At 39.8% G+C, this 17,250-nt stretch overlaps 2 protein-coding genes across 4 annotated transcripts in view; one reads left to right on the top strand and one right to left on the bottom strand.

Moving 5' to 3' along the window:
* Positions 1-16: 16 nt before the first annotated feature.
* csf1a (colony stimulating factor 1a (macrophage)) lies at positions 17-13,105 on the bottom strand. 2 transcript variants are annotated; one of them, XR_013130563.1, is made up of 8 exons: positions 12,974-13,105; positions 6,492-6,919; positions 5,865-5,978; positions 5,484-5,546; positions 3,492-3,662; positions 2,287-2,476; positions 673-2,049; positions 17-361 (listed from the first exon to the last, which is right to left on the bottom strand). XR_013130563.1 is itself a non-coding variant. In XM_077003931.1 (7 exons), exons 2-7 carry the CDS (start codon positions 6,522-6,524, stop codon positions 893-895), a joined length of 1,728 nt encoding a protein of 575 aa, XP_076860046.1. In that variant the 5' UTR covers positions 6,525-6,919; positions 12,974-13,105; the 3' UTR covers positions 17-892. The 2 variants fall into 2 exon arrangements, 1 of the variants encoding a protein (XP_076860046.1); XM_077003931.1 differs by having other exon boundaries at positions 17-2,049.
* A 1,916-nt stretch (positions 13,106-15,021) lies between these two features.
* Positions 15,022-17,250, top strand: part of optc (opticin) — a 43,933-nt gene continuing 41,704 nt past the window's right edge. For both annotated transcript variants that reach the window (XM_077003897.1, XM_077003905.1), the window contains exons 1-2: positions 15,022-15,174; positions 17,100-17,162. The gene's annotated coding sequence lies outside the window, so the exon portion shown is untranslated. The remainder of the gene's footprint in view (positions 15,175-17,099; positions 17,163-17,250) is intronic.

Raw genomic sequence — 17,250 nt, 5'->3', positions numbered from 1 at the left:
GGCACTGATTGCTTCATTAAGAACAATATGTTTATTAATATGAATGTATGGATTAATGACAAAATAAAGAATCTATAAACAAAATAATTTTGTTGAAATGTAATAAAAAAATAAAGGAAATCAGATTCTCCAAGTATTGTAAGCATCAATGGCAGTTTTGGGGGGGCTGCGGTCAGTGCTACTGTGACATGCTTATCCCCCCAACCCCCCCTTACAGTTCCTACAGCCCATGCCTACTGCCCCTCCAGCTCCCCCTACATGAGAAGCGACACCTCTCAGTCTTGGGAACACATGGCCCCTCTAACACAGCCTCTGTCACGCGGCCTGGCCCTCCCCATTTCAAATGGTCTAGAACAGCCTGCTGAAAGGGGAGGGAGAGTGTTTCAGTCTTTCACACACATTTAAGGAGCTTCAGAAGAATCAAGGATCAAGGATGTTTGTGGCAACACAACAGATCTATTTCCCAACAGATCACCTCTATTTCCCAACAGATCACCTCTATTTCCCAACAATCACCTATTTCCTACACAGTTCTCTGACACTAAATCCTATAGGATGGATGTGGATGGTTGAACAATAAAATACATCAAAATCTTGGTAAGCTTCAAACTACATAACAGGAAATAAAACTTTTCAATAGTCAAACACGTGTGCATTTTTAAAAATAAATACCTGTGGGTTCCTCTTTCATTTGGTCTGTGAAGGTGAAGATATGAAGATGTTATGTGAGATCCCTTTGAAACATACACAAGCTCAAAAACAAAGAGGAAACAACAGAGAGAAGGCATGAAGTACGCTTTGCTTGTGGTTTTATTGGCACTCCGTGACAGGGATGGCGCTGCGTGACGTGTCTCCAGAGGTGTATGCGTGCTGACACCAACAACACCAGCGCTCAAGTAGCGACGTGTAGGTGGGACTCTTTCTTGTGAATGCCAACATGGTCCGATTTATTCCAACTGTGGAGCATTGCAGAGAAGATGTTGGCCAGCACTCCTCTGGGTCTGCTATCTAAAGATCTCTTGGCCAGTACAAGAGTTGGGCTCCTGTCTGATGGGAGAGGCCTGGTGGTCCAGTGAGAGCGTTGAGATGTTGATTGGAGAAGAGCATCAGTTCTTCTTTGCGATAGTCTTGGTAATTCCTTCAAGTACGTACTGTGAAAGGACATGACTGATGCTGGTGCAATCTCCAGTGCTGAGAGTGACTCTGAGGTATCTTCCATTGAATATGGAGTGGTGAAGGGGCTTGAAAGATCTTCACTCCTTGAACTATGAGTTTCTTCTTTAAAGAGTTCAGATGTTGTGCCCATCTCAGATGATAGATTAGGATTTGGGGAAGTTAGATCAGGGTGGATCTCAGAAGACAGATTAGAATTTGGGGAAGTTAGATCAGGGTGGATCTCAGATAATAGATTAGGTTTTGGGGAAGTTAGATCAGGGTAGATCTCAGATGATAGATTCGGATTTGGGGAAGTTAGATCATGGTGGATCTCAGATGATAGATTAGAATTTGGGGAAGTTAGATCAGGGTAGATCTCAGAATATAGATTAGAATTTGGGGAAGTTAGATCAGGGTGGACCTCAGAAGATAGATTAGAATTTGGGGAAGTTAGATCAGGGTAGATCTCAGATGATAGATTCGGATTTGGGGAAGTTAGATCATGGTGGATCTCAGATGATAGATTAGAATTTGGGGAAGTTAGATCAGGGTAGATCTCAGAATATAGATTAGAATTTGGGGAAGTTAGATCAGGGTGGATCTCAGAAGATAGATTAGGTTTTGGGGAAGTTAGATCATGGTGGATCTCAGATGATAGATTAGGATTTGGGGAAGTTAGATCAGGGTAGATCTCAGATGATAGATTAGGATTTGGGGAAGTTAGATCAGGGTAGATCTCAGGTGATAGATTAGGATTTGGGGAAGTTAGATCAGGGTGGATCTTATCTGAATTTGAGGTGCCATATTTGACTACAGGTTCAGGTGTGCTAAATCCTGCAGATTGGTTCTTCTGCACAGGTACCAGGGAGCGCTTGGATGGAGATACAGCTGTCGCTGCAAAGGAAGTAGATTTGGTGAACATGAATACAGTTAAAGGTCTAGAACTATTATTATGAAAGAACGTAGGGCCAAAGACATGCGTAACATCTAATAGTCATTTTTAATATGCTGATTTATAAAATCTAATATCATAAATGACTCATATTCTGTAACATGATCGGTTCATCATAGTTACTCAGAATCAAAACAATGTTTTATTCACAAATTAAACTAATTTCTTATCCAGGTTACCTGATATTTGAGTGGGAAATGCAGAGGTGGATTCTGGGTAATCTTCTGCATACTCATCTCCACAGTTCCACTCCACAGGACTGTCATTCTTAGTAACTAGGTTCTTGTACATCTTAATAACCTCCTCTGCTTTCTCCAGCCCCACTCTGGGCAAAGTGCTGTAGACCCTTGTAAACTTCACTGGGTTGTTCTGAGCAGAAGTACAACATAAAATCACAAAAATGTTGTAGAATGCCTGGACTCAATTTTGAAGCAAATTTGTGGTATCCTGGGTGATTTCATAACTGTGCCTTGATCTGGTCTATCTGTAATCTAATATATTGGCAGGTTATATTGCTTGGACCATAGCAGAGCCTCTGGCCATGGTCCTGTGTACACATCTGTAAGTCATGTAACTCTCTTGTTATTATGAATCACATTATTGACATGAGGCAGATGCCTTTTGTCAATTTAAAAGAGCAGTTTGCTTTTCAGGATTGCTTGTGAGTCAGGGGTTTACTAGTTTCTAGACACGATTCAATCACAGTAAGACACACACCTCCACGACCAACAGTGCTCAGCAGAGCAGATACCAGTGTGTTAATTAATGGCAGCTGTGTCAACAACAGGAACACCAACAGTCATACAGTGGTGAGCTACAGCAGAGGTGTTCAGAACTCAAGATAGTGGATGAACCTGTGAGATGAACCTTTAGGAGACATTATCACTGCAGTAACTAATCACAGTTAAAATGACACTCCAAGCTTCTTTTGGAGCTGGTGCAACATTGGAGGAGGGTTTGTTCTAGGCGTGTGTAGCACGCATCTTGTCCTGAAGCCAAAATATTACTACCAGACTGGAATTGTCTTTCCCACATCTCAGTATGAGTAGTTTTATCAAGTATAAAATAAAGCTGTTATAAAGACCAGACTTCAAATGTGTCTGTTCTACTCTATAAGGAGGCATCAACAGGAATATTTCAGGTTATTATCACTATTTAATGTTGCATAAAGCTTTTGAGCATTGCTCAAAGCAAATAAACAATGTATTAGGGTAAAGATTATTAAATAGATAAATAGATTACTTATCTCAGAGTATACCTAAAAGTCTCATAAGTCTCAAAATACCTAAAATTTCATCAAAGATCTTGGTATGTCTTACAATTAATGATATATCAAATCCCTTGAATAAATGAATGAGAGTGTATTGTTCATAAACTATATTACCTCGATTTCCTCATTGAGCGGATGGATGCATTTGTGGGAATAAATGTTGTAGATTAAGTTCTTCAGTGAGCTAGTGTAGCGATAGTTGTCAGACTCTTTGGCATATTGTAGGTTGGTGGTCAGAAGGTCTAGAATGTGAGGGAATGCTGCTTTAATGTAACACACTTCACTCTGGAAAGACAAAAGAACATGAGTTGAAAATGTCGCACCTGACCAGCAACAGTGTTTTAACTCGGACCACACCTGATAAACCTGAAAATGATCATTCAGTAAAGACAGTTTGACGGCCTGAACAGCTTCACATCCAACATAAATCAACCTACATTTGTGGTTGACTGAGCAATTAGGGTTTAACCCTAAAACAATTAGGGTTAAAATGTTTATTTCAATTTGGCCCAGTCAATACAGAGTGAACTTAATTATCTCAATGTGGCATTTTATTATGAAAATTGCACAATACTGCGTATGCTTGGGCCAAAAGTAGCTGGAAAAAACCTGAGGTCAGAGAGGAGTGGATAGATCCATTATCTAAGCATGCTGAGCCAACAGTGTTTCCTGACCATGGATTCTCTGACACCACATTGCTCATAAGACGGTGAGGTCAACAGTGAATCTACTGAAACTACTGAAAAGGTAATAAAGCTACTGCTGAAAAGGAACTAAAATGGTAATAAAAACCTAAGTATTTTTGTGCTGTGTGGACTAGCATGCTATGCGACCTACTCCAGTAATAAGCCATTTTTAATAATACACACTTGGCACTAAAAACCAACCCAGCCCTAAGGAAAAATTAGAAGTTCCATGTTTTCATGTAAACCAAGCTCCCAGCACACCTGTCCCAGGTCAGTGCTTTTCATGTACTGGGATTTGGGTTAAAGCAAAAAAATACAAGTCACACGCTAGGTGCTGAGGGCTGGACTGAGGAACATTGCTATAGACCAGTTTGTTGAAGTATAATCCCGAACCTGCAAAATGTTGCATGCCTGTACATTGTTTGTGTTTAATTAATTAGTTTGTGATATTAACTTGTATATTAAGCATTTTAAAGTATATTCTTTCTAAGATAGAGAAATTAAAGTAATTTCAGATTATGATAAGTAAAACTTTGCAAGGGTTTGAGTTGGTTGCACATTGGAGCCTTTGACTTAACTCCAAAAGATGCAAGTTGATAATTTGATGTTAATTTTTTGTATTTATTTATTTATTATTATTATTAGATGTATATTTTAGTTAGTTATTGCACAATTATATCAATTTTCTTGCACATTTAACTATTACTAATATATCCATGTTTCCAGTCTTTGCTTTAATTTGTTAATTGATCTTTACTGTGAGTTTTTTTTTCTTTCTTCTCTCTTCTTCTGTCTTTACATTGCTTGTACTGTAAAGCAATTTGGGCTGTTTTGTTAATGTATGAAATGCGCTATATAAATAAAGGTTATATAAAGCCCCCCCGCTCCAAAGACAAGCAACCTTAACACGTTACCCAACCTTCTATGTGTTGCTTGCGCACATAAAATAATTCACAAGCAGCGAGGACCGCCCTCTTGTGGACAAGTTAGTTAGCACAGCTATAAAGTGTCGAAATTTTTAGTTGCAGATTACACAGAATCTTTTTCTTTCTCCTAGAGGGCAGGTTTTCTTTCTCAGAGCATCTACTATAGCGACAACCATCAGGATGTGCTAATTAATGCTTGGGCTGACAGTTATTAAAAATAACTGCTAACATCAACTTTAAATTAATTCAACGTTTGATTGTAGCCACATTACAAAGGCTCTTTCAGAGCAATGAGCTGCTATAAAAGTTTTATTTCATTGTTTAAAATACTTGTGGGCATCAGTCAGGAAAAGAGGTCTCTGACACCTACTGTACGAATGAAGAGAGATCTAATTCTTCCTGTGGATCTTTGGTGTGGGACTGATTAAGTGCACATAAACACAGTCACTTAAGTATGAGGAGGTCAAAAGTAAGGATGGAAATAACATACATACCAAATTCTGGCGTTCGATGAAGCTGTATGTTATAGAGCATCCATTCTGGAGTTGGTTTGCAATCTGGAATTAGAAAATGATTAGAATTGAATGGGTTGGTGTAACTTCTTGATACATATCATTTAAGATTATGTAGTTTAGTATAAGGCCACACCCCCAAACGCACATTAGCCTTAGCTCTGTAGACAGATAAGAGGGTTTAATGGTTAAAACCTGATTTAATTGTTTAAATTCAATGACATTCAACATGTTACCACAAAATTACAGAGTTACAGAGTTCAGATTTTGCTTATAGGCCAATTAAGTGTCAGAAACCTAATTATTATAATGAGGTTAGGAAATGTTCATATCTATGGCTCAGGTTACTTAAAACAGCATTACCAGACGTCTTAAAGTGAGGAGATGGTCTTCAGTCACAGAGTGTTTACATGGACCCAGAACGGCGCCGCAGAACCACGGCAAGAGAAGAACAAGGAGGAAGCAGAGATGCCTTATCTGGGGAGAGAAGACGAGCAGCGTGGACATGGAGGACTGGGCTGTGTCACCAGGATGAGGGTTTTACACGGGTGAGTGTGACTGTCACACTCACATCCCTGAACAAACCCCCTGCCCCTCTCCAAAGTTGTCATAAACCATCTTTTATTTAAAAATGCCCATGGTTAATGTGACAGGACTCAGTAAAAGTGTTAATTATGAAGTTGTGAGTTCATCATACTGCTGTTCAAAGGCATTTAAAGTGGTGATAACACTGTCACAGCTCCTGTGGAACATCAGGCACCGGACAGCCAGAGGTGGACAATCCAGGTTCAGAAACTAAAACTCCTTCCCAGCATTTTACTCAAGCTTGATGGATTTTCTAATTAGTGCAAGTCAGGTAAAATTAGTGGAATCAACACAATCCAGGAAGCCTGAGCAAAATCATGGTGAGGACTTTTACTTTCTGAGGTGGGAATGCCCACCTCTGCCGACAACGCAACACAGCTTTAGAAAACAACTGTAAAAACGTACCTTGGCCTTGCGGGATGTTGTGTGTGTGTTCATCTGGCTGGCTTAAGTGAATGGAAAGGAGTCAAGTCCACATCTAGATTCATTTGATTCCCTTTACATTTCTCTTGCTGTCCCAGACGAACATGGTGTAAATGATTCCTGCTATGATCACTGCGACCGTGCAGCTAAAGCCAACTCCATACCAGTCACTCCAGACACAGTCAGAACATGCACCACTGCGCAGTTAGAAGTTCAGTGGACGAGTTTAGTTCCATCCTCACTGGAGAGCGGGACTGTGGGGAAATGCAAGCGTTTTTGACTGCAGAAGAAAATGAGAGCCCACTCAGTCCCTCCTACTCTTCAGTCGTTTCCAGGAAATCCCTCCTTAGCTGCTCACTGATGGACCTTCTCCAGAACCTTGGCATGGTGTCTGCATTTAGAAATTCTCCCTTTTGCAAGACAAACAAATGCAAAAATGCAAACTGAGTTTAAATGCTTTTATTTCTCTCCAATAACAATATGCAGTATTGTAGATGGTTTAATCTCTTAACTAATAACACAGGCTCCTAAACCCCATCTCTGTCTCTGCTAGCAAGTATTATTATTACTCCACTCTTTAATGTATTATCTTCATTACACCAATTACATGGTGACTGGCATATTAATTAGTTCTTGCCTTGAGTTTGAAGAGCGTGAAAATTTATAGTTTAAGAACAGTAGTTGATTATCCATTGTTTTAAAATGAAATAAAAAAGATGTTAATTCTTTCTAGGGATATTATGTAATATTTTGAGAGAGTCAAATTGGACACTTCTGAGTCAGAATGAGTAATCACTTGTGCCTTAGTGGTACAAATTAAAGTGGATAAAAATTTAAAGGCTATTTGTACCTCCAAAATATTACTAATTAACTCCACTATGAAGCAGCTCTTTATGAAGCAGTTTTCTATGAAGCAGTTCTGGCACAACTGGCATCCTGATGGACACATCTACCTATGAAGGGCAGTTGCTATCAGAATGGAGGTCAAGGTTGTTGTTTGTCAGGAATGTTTGTCAGGGTTTGGGGAAGATAACTTAGTACCAGTGAGGAGTAATGTTAATGCTTCACCACTCAAACATTTTTTAAACAATGAAATGCTGCCAACGTCGGAGTGGGTCTTTCCCTGCTCCAGCATGACTCCATCACATGGGCAACGTGAGGTCCAGGCAGACATTACTCAGTGACTGGAGGTGCACAGGAAGTCTAGCAGCCTAACCAAGAATCCTGACCTCAATCCTGCTGAATATCTTTGGGATGATTTGGAGCATTGCAAGCAGAGCCAGTTGGAGCACGTTGGGATGTGTTTTCCAAAATATGTGTGTGTGTGTGAGGGACGGAGCGGGTGAAGAGTTGTGGAACTGGTTGGCCAACAAGCTCCTACAGGAGTAATGGGATAAGATCTGGGACAGATCTTCAAACTAATATACGCATAACAATATGTAGCACTCAAATTATTAAGAGGTGATGTTCACTACACCAGACTATTAATCACACCAGATTATTAATCCTGCAGGTCTAATTAATCTTATTTAAAGCCTCTCAATGGTATATTTGTCACTTCTTTTTTTGTACCAGTAAAATTCCTAGTAATACAGAATTGAAAATAAGTCCCAAATCTTCTGCTATTATCTACTGTTTATCAGGATGACTGTGGACAGAAATATCAGCATTCAGGAGTCCTTACATGACTGTAGTACCAATCACTTATGATTAGTGCATGCATTAGTAATGTAACAGAGCAGCAACATCTGTTTATTTCTTGGAACCAAAGACATGCTTCCAACCATGATGAGACTGACAAAACCAGACTAAAGTGAAAATACTGGCCATGTAGTAAGATCAACAGTTTGGAACATTATTAACAAGCAGGAACTCACTGATAATAAATAATGCAAATAATGGAAAAATATGGTAATGGTTGGCAACCATGAGGACAATGGTCTCTTATATGAATGTAAGCAAGATTACAAGATTACAAGATTACAAGATTACTTCTAAGCATCGTAAACATGTATGTGTCAAACAGTATTAAGAGAACACATCAGCAAGACCTCAGAAGCCATCTTCAGGAACATCAGGCCAGGTCACAGTTTGAGAGAAAAGGTTTTCCTTCCTGATTAAAAGTCGTATTGACAGATGAAGACTAGTCTCCTCCAGAGTGATGTGGAGAAGACAGAAACAGCTCTCCAAAGCACATGTGCTCTCTCACCTGTGAAGCGTGGTAGCATGTGTGGGTATGGCTAGTGAAACTAACGAACACAAAAACATACCTCTTAATTTTATTAGGGGTGCTCAATTCTGGTACTTTCATGCTCAAATGCATCTGCTTTAACTAATCTCTTACACACTCAGGGTTAGAGGAGAGAGAGACCAGGTTATCCTGGACTCTAGGCAACCCAGATCAGTTAGTCAGCCCTGCATCTATGGAAAAACTCAGGGCAAAAAAGAGGAATAGTCTGGATTGAAACAAATAGGTCACCTGTCCTGAAACCTGAAGAGTGTGCAGTTAACACTGTCGAGACAAGATTAAAGGTAAAATCCTGTGCCTTAGTCTAATATCAATAAGCTTCATTAATACCAACAAGCTTTATTTATATATAGTATTTACTGTATATAACAGTAAACAAATGACAAATATAACCAATCATACATTTATTTTTTCTTGGTAAAAAAACTTCATAGAGATCTGATTAACACATAGTCTGATTCATTTATTTCAACAATACACACCATTTGTCACAACAGATTAATACTATAATTAGTCCCCTCAAAAATAGGAAATAAATTAGGCTCAACGACATACTGAATATGCAGTTTTCATCCATTTATGTGGAATTTGGAGTTTAGCTTAAGAACACACTTCTGTCCTCATTTACCAAAACCATGTTATATATTCCCCACTCACATGGTTTCAGCCTTTCCCAGAAGCCTTTGTCAGCTGGTGCTGTGTGACTCATGCAAAAGATATGTGAAGTTACAGTGCAAATTGTGGTGAATAGTGAAATCATTAGTGATAGTGAAACCATTTCCTGTTTACTTTCTTTCTGTGACAGCCTGAACACAATTTGAGATTATATGTTTGATATAATTGTTTAATGTTAAAAAAGATTAACATGTCTAAATGTAGCTAACTCAAACATAAATTATGTTTATAACCATTGTTTTCTGAAGAACAACAATGAGGTAACGTTTGTGTTATGTGGTATCACACCCTTATGTGTCTGGCTGAAGACATCTTTACTCAAGCGTGTGTGGAAGATGTGATGGTGATGAGGGTGTGCAACTCCGCCCTCTGTTGGCCTTAGAGTTAGGCCTTAGATTTAGACTTCAGAATTAGGCCTTAGAGTTAGACCTTAGAGTATCTTGGTAAATGTAGGGTCTTTCTAATAATCCCTGAAGGAATGTTACAATATGTTAGTATGAAAACTAGAGAAGACTGATAGGGAATTACACTGTTATGTTGTCCATTCTGACCAAGATATGGTCATTTACAACCCAGATGGGAGGCTGTAGAGCCAGGAACCCCATTAGTTATTCAAATATTTGATATGGACCAGACAATGAGCCACAGAGAGAACAAGAACACACAGTGAGGAAAATAAGTATTTGAGCACCCTGCAACTTTGCAAGTGCTCCCACTTAGAAGAAATTATGGAGGGGTCTGGAATTTTCATCTTAAGTGCATGTCCACAGAGACATAATCTAAAAAAAAAATCCTGAAATCACAATGTATGATTTTTAAATATTTTTTGTGTGTGTAACTGCTGCACAAAAAAATCATAGATTGTGATTTCTGGATTTGGTTTTCGAGGTTATGTCTCTTACAGTGGACTTGCACCTAAGATACAAATTTCAGATCCCTCCATGATTTCTAAATGGGAGAACTTGCGAAGTGCCTAGACCACCTAGGTCCTTTTTTTGGTTCTACAAAATGTGAGCTGGACCAGGCCAGACTGAGGGACCAGTCTCTGCAGAGAAGGTTAGCTATGGACTGTCTGAGAACTACCGCTGTATTGCCCACAACCAATATATAAAACTGCTTAGTAAAAATGAGGGCATCTACAATACAGTTGCCCAAGTAGCCCAAACCACCAAGGCAAGAGAGCACATGTATACCACCCCACTGCATGAGCCATGGGCCTTGCTACACCTTCTGTGACGACGCTGACCCCAGTGGCTGCACTGAGGATTGTGGCCTCATTGACACCACATCCTGCATTTGCCATAGACAGCTTTATTCTGTATTTAAGAAACATAAATCAACTTTATTATAAATGTGTTTTTCCATACACCCAGATTCTAACACGTTAATAACTCTGAAATGTAGGGACCTCTCCTTCACCCTGTAGAGGGCAACTGAGAGGCACGAACACACACATAGAACCCCTTAAAAAGGAATGTGCTAAAGAGATAAGTCGACACACGCCCATCCACTCAACCAGATACACACACAGAGAGAGAGAGAGAGAGAACTTGCAAAGGAATGAACTAAACAGACAAAGCTAAAGGTGCCCAGTGAGAACCAGGCTCTGGCAGCTCCACAGAGTGCTTGTAAATCCAGGACTGAGTCTCCCTCACACATCAATATCTCAGAGAGAAATGATAATCCATACTTGTAATCTGGCCAATTTGTTGGTTATGCCAGGGAGAGAGGTCGGACGGCAGACACGGTTCAACACATCATTCAGCCTACGTCACCAATAGCTGTATGGAGGGTAGTTTAGCCTAAATGTTGTCCTATCATGTCGATGTTTTCATGGGTGTTGTTGACACATTATTGTAGCTCTCCACATTATAAAAAGCGATCTGTTCATTTGTCTCCTAAGGATCTGTCCAACCTTGTCATAATATCTTAGCGTGAAGTAAGACATATTTTACCCTGCATTATGGAACGTGCACCAAATAAAGTAGCTCATTAAAGTCAAAGCAGGTGAGCTTACACTTATTAGATCTGCGTCTCAACCCCATGATGCTTATTGTGTAATCTAGCAATGCAGCACATGGCTTATCTCAGCCTTATGACTCTCTTGAAAGTCCTGCTGTGAGAAGACAGCAGTTCTTATGAGATAATCACACATACTTATACTAAATCAAGGCCCAGATGGCATTCATTAGTGTCCTCGCAGGCTTGAAAGGCTCATTCTGAGATGTGTGCTCTCTATGATGAATACTTAGGCAGGGGAAAAAAGTCTCTTCATGTTTTTCAACCAAGAGTATGATACGTTTTCCATTTCAATGTCATCCTGGAGCAGATGTGGATTAGATGGAGGGCACTTTTTGTTGATAACTGTTTCACAGTGCAGAGGTGTTCAACTCAAATCAAAGCCAGTAGCCCACTTTGCTGAGGTTCTGAATGAGGGATTAGTGGTAATAGAATGGGAATAAACCTTCATAAATGAATACAACTAAACAGAGATTAAACTGTGAGGAAAATTATGTAAAATGTCTCTCTCAACGGGAAATGACATTTGTTATTCTTTTCATTGGTAATTATTTACTTACTTATTACTGAAAATTGACTATTTTTCCATGCCAAATTAAATTTTACACCAATTCTGGAGCTCTCTGTCTTACACACACAGATTTGTTTGCACTCATACCATTTGTGTGCTGTCGGAAGTTATTAAGACTGCATTTCCACAGAAGTGCTTGCAGATTTCCTCGACAGACTGACTCATTCCAGCTGTCTATACCATTCATCAGTCCAGAAGGAGAACAAAATTCCCAAACGGATTGTTGCATTATCATAGTGCAATGAAGTACAGAAATGCATGACTGTAAAAACAACAACAACAAAAAATGATTCATAATGGATGTGTATTTCACCGCAGTGCCATGACCAAAGGTATAATTTTAACCAATTAAACTCTTAGATCACTCTGCTTTGGAAGACACTAAAACCTATGAAGGGGAAATACACGCATTCCCAAGTGAGTCTGTGCCATTTCCAGTAATGTGAAGTTGATTGCTTTAGTGGAAGAGCTCAAACAATCCTGTGGAATTAAATCATCAGTTATGCAGTTGGGTGGTAATCTGCAACTGGCTTTTGTTATTTTAACTCCTACATTTCCTTAATTCTTTTAATTGACAGATGTTCACATGTGCATGGCCTGATCGTGCCTAAGGGATTAGATGTTCGTCTCAGCTGTTCATCGAAATCTTCATGTCATTATAATTACACCCTCTTTTCCATAGCGATTAATAAATTCCATGCAAACCTAAATATTGTTATGCCATCGCATGCTTACATAAAACTACAGTAACTGAAGCGGCCACGGCCTTACCGTACTGAACCGGTTTATGATTCTGCGCAGGATGTTGTCACAGCACAGCATGCACCCAGCACGAGGGACATGCACCCCTCCCTCCTCTCTCTCTCTCTCACACACACACACACACACACACACACACAAACAAACACACCTCGCACCTTCCCTGCTCCCAGCCGTCTGATTACTGATTACCTGCACCTGTTCCTCGTTGGCTCTCCATCAGTTCCCCCTCTATTTTAGCTCGTCCACTGCTGTGCATTCTTCGCTGATGCATTCCAAGACACCCTGAGTCTCTTTGCCTGCTATCCGCTATCCTTCTCTACCACATCGCTGGGCTTCTACTGCCAGTGCTGTTTGCTCTTTGCAAACTTGCAATCGCGTCTCACTCCCACCCTGCCCACGCTGGGGTGGCAAGCATCAAATACACACTTTACCTTTCAAGTACAGGGTTATTACTGTTTTACCTCAACCTCTCTGTCAGCTAGTAAAACCAAGAACATGTTCTCACAAGTATAGAATAAGGCCATGATGAATTTAGGTCAGAAAAGATTTTGGTGGACAAGGTCCTGCCACAGAAATTCTTATGTTGTTAATTTGCTCATGGCTCCGTGACCTACTGGTCTGATATTTTTGTACTGTTACCAGGGGCACTCTAGTTGCCCTTAGACCCAGTTGCAATAACAGCAAGTCTCTGAGGTGTTACAAGATACAGTGTCCCACCTACACTTAAAACAGATGTCGTGGTCTTCTTGACCCTGTTGGCTAGATGACTCATATTCATTTGTTGGAAATCATTATATCCTTCATCCCACGAGGTCTGAACCAAAAAAAAGATTAAATTAGAAATGAGAAAATATTAAGTACACACTGCAGGTGAAAGAGGTGAAATTTTACGTACACACCACAGTGGTCAGAGGTGAAATTTCTTTAAACATGGCAACCCCTCTTAGATCATATAAAAGTCTTGGAGTTCCAGCAGCCCAGGGAAGATGGCTGGGGTTCAGATTTTATGAATTGCTGAATATGAATTGCTGAATATGAATTGATTATTCAAAACCAACCGGTAGGACTAGAGTATTTGTTTTACAGTTCACCATGAAGACTGTATTTCTTGTATGTTTTTGAGGGGAAAGGGAGAAGACTTATTTATTCATTTTATTTTATTTTGTACTATATTGTGCAAGAGTCTTAGGCCATCATTAGATTTGATCTTTTTGGGAGACTGTTTTGCAGTGTTTTGAAGTGTTCTGCAGTGTTCTGCAGTAATCTGGTTCCATTCCATTCAGAGAGCCAGGCTCCATCTATTGCTCAAGTGTAAGGGGAGATCACAATAAATACTGTAGCCATTGTAGCTTATAGTAGATGCTTTTTTTCTTTTTTCATACTACATACAAATTTCCTGTATGTTCTGGCTGTATTCTAATAAAGAGAGAAATAATTACACATGGTAATTATACCACTGCTAAAAGAACAAATCTAACTGACTTTTGCACACTACATGTATGGGTATATAATAAACTCGTGTTTATAATGTGAGATGACATGGATAGAAAAGAGTTTAGGGGAAAAACAAAAAAGTCAGCTTTTAACACTTACATAAAAGTGTATTTTAACCTAATTATCAATTATAAATAAAAGTGTTAGTTTAAATGCAGACTTGCATGTTGCATTAGAAAACCCCTCCTTCTGGACCTGAGACAGGCTGTACAAACCATTTAGCTGTGGAATGTTTGACAACCTCAACACACAGACTAATGAGGGTGACCTAGTACATTGGGAACAGGAGGAGAAATTAGATCTCTCTCGCTCTCTCTCTCTCTCTCTCTCTCTCTCTCTCTCTCTGTCCAGAGTGCCATGACGACAGCAATAAAGTGTGTGAGGTCAAGGGTCTGCTGCTAAGTCTGTTAATGGTGGCAAGCCTGTGTAAAGTCACAGACCACTAATCTCTGCTACCAGAACCACATGAGCATGAAAACTCATCTTAATTACAGCCTTTGCTTCTCTCTGCTTTTTGATTCTTGGAAATGTGCTGTTTCCCATTTTCAAATGGCCCCTCCCCTCACCATGGTTGGAAGGGTTTTTGAAAATATCTCCGTACCACCTTCCTCCCACTCTAAAAACGTGCTTCCCACGCCCAGCTAAAATACCACCTGCTGGGGGAGAGAAGCTGATTGCAAATCCAGACAAATTCTGTGGCAGAGGCCAAATCTTTGAGAAGCGCGTAGAGCCAATGACAGCTGAAAAAACACAGAGTAAACACAGAGCAAAGAATTTGACTCCTCCACCTTCACCCCCACCAACCACACCCACCAAACATGCCTGTCTGTGCCACCTTATTCACTGAGAGCTAAGCTTGTCCATGCAACGTCACCGAGACCACTGCCACACACAAGGTATGGTTCTATCTTCTTCTCCCCTCTGCGGTGAACAGCAGCCTGGAGTTGTAGTTTGGGTGGTGCGGACTCTGTGGAGCTGGGCTGGTTGAAACATCTAAGCTCTGTTCTGCCAGGCTAAGTGGCATTTGGAGCTGAGGATGTACTGCTGATGAAATCAGGCAGCGTCTGTGGGGCGTGCAGGGGCACCACTGTACTGCAGTTACTCTGACGTAATGATATGCTGCTTATGATCATGAGCAACAATGTGTCTGATTAGAAGTTTCAGTTGAAAGGGAGATTTGCTTTTATCTGCCTTTTGGTATATTTATAGTAAGTTGCAATTAGATATCTCTTGTATTTCTCTCTTTTTGCATTTTATGATCTGCGATTTACAAACAAAGCTTTACTAGTAAGATAAAGTTTACATCAATGCAAAATTGCATTTGCTTTTCTTTATTAGCTAATCTGTTTTTTGGATTCATGCAGGGGGTTCACTAATCTGAAGTGTTTGGAACAAACACTTCTGACATTTTCAGTAAAATTTTATTTCTGCGTATGGAAACATGCAGATGTGCAAGATCATTAGTGATGTAATTTAGTTTAATCAATAGTGATGTAATCTAGTTTGATCAATAGTGATGTAATATACCTGTAGTTTGATCATTATTGATGTAATGTAGTTTAGTAAATAGTGATGTAATCGATTTTGATCATTTGTGATGTAATCTAGTTTGTGTAGTCTTAGGACAAAAAAACAAGAACAAAGCTGCCACTTAGGGTGAGTTTACAAGTGAAGTAGTGCATGACCATATTTAGACCCCTTATTAAGACCCCTTATCAATGAAACATTTGCTAAAATGACTGTTTATGCATGAAAGTGGGTTCAGAAACAATTTGATTAGAGGAGATCAAGTTATTTACGCTTCAAGGGAAAAAATCACATTTGTGTGAATATTTATGAGGCAAAAAATAAGTCAAATAACCAAATAAGCATCTATACCCGCTTGTGAATATATAGGCCTCTTAATAAAACCTTTTTTCAGCACTCAATACATTGCACTCGTAGATCTTGGAACATGAAGATGAATTCGGCCTGCAAGTGAAGATTGATTCAAATAGAGCTGTTTCTCACTTTTCTCCAATGCAGTACTGGTAGATTTTCCTGGTATTAATAAGGGAAGATGAGAAAGGCAGTGACGTAAGGTGTGTTCTCTCCAAGCTGCCACCAGAGACACATCATCAAGGGCTAAACGAGATTTAACTGAGTTACAAATCTGAACTCGCCAGTTCATCAGTCGGCAGCATTGCAGGAGATGACTGAGGTTGAGGACAAAGCCCTATGTTGCAGCAACCATAACCCAGCACGATGATCGTATTTCGTGGCTAAAAGATTGCAGACACAGATACAGAGATGCAACCTTCCTGATTGTGAGCGTTCAGAAAGCACTATATGCTCCTATATCAAATATCAGAACAATAGGCTCAGTTTGTGAGATAATCAGATAAATCCCTATCATTTGTACTTTGTAAACCTTGCAAAGGGTGTGTAAAGCCACCTCCTACCTCTAGGGGCATTGTAAAGAATCAAGATCCCTGATGGAAAAAATATTTGTGACTTAGTAAATAGTAAAAAAAAAACTACTGGAACTACCTTACAGTGGAGTTTGAGTGCTAAGCACAGTTCTGTCTTCTGCTCCTTGCAATGCTGATAAAGAATGAACAGCAATGGCTTGTTTGTTTATCTGGGAAGAATGTCCTTCTGTGTGACAGACTGCACTGGAGGACGCCTACAACTATGGAAATATTTTTCAAATCTCTTTCTGCCCTGTGAGGTGTTTCCACTTCAGCACCCCGAGGTGCTTTTGTTTTTGCCATATGGACTTAAACAGGGTTTTGATGTGAAGAGCAGATAACCAATATTGGGCATGTTCATCACATGGCAGGCAACGTCCAGCCCACCTCTGAACCGACTGGAACACCTGACTCCGGTCCTCTTTTATCAAAAGGTCAGTATCCAATAGGATTCCTTCCTTTTTCCAACATTATAGTTGACATTGACGGTTGAAGCCAATTGTTTAACAACATAAGACAAAT

Source organism: Brachyhypopomus gauderio, chromosome 1 (assembly GCF_052324685.1).
Source record: "Brachyhypopomus gauderio isolate BG-103 chromosome 1, BGAUD_0.2, whole genome shotgun sequence".
NCBI classification, from domain to species: Eukaryota; Metazoa; Chordata; class Actinopteri; order Gymnotiformes; family Hypopomidae; genus Brachyhypopomus; species Brachyhypopomus gauderio.
This window is presented reverse-complemented; position numbering and strand designations above follow the sequence as displayed.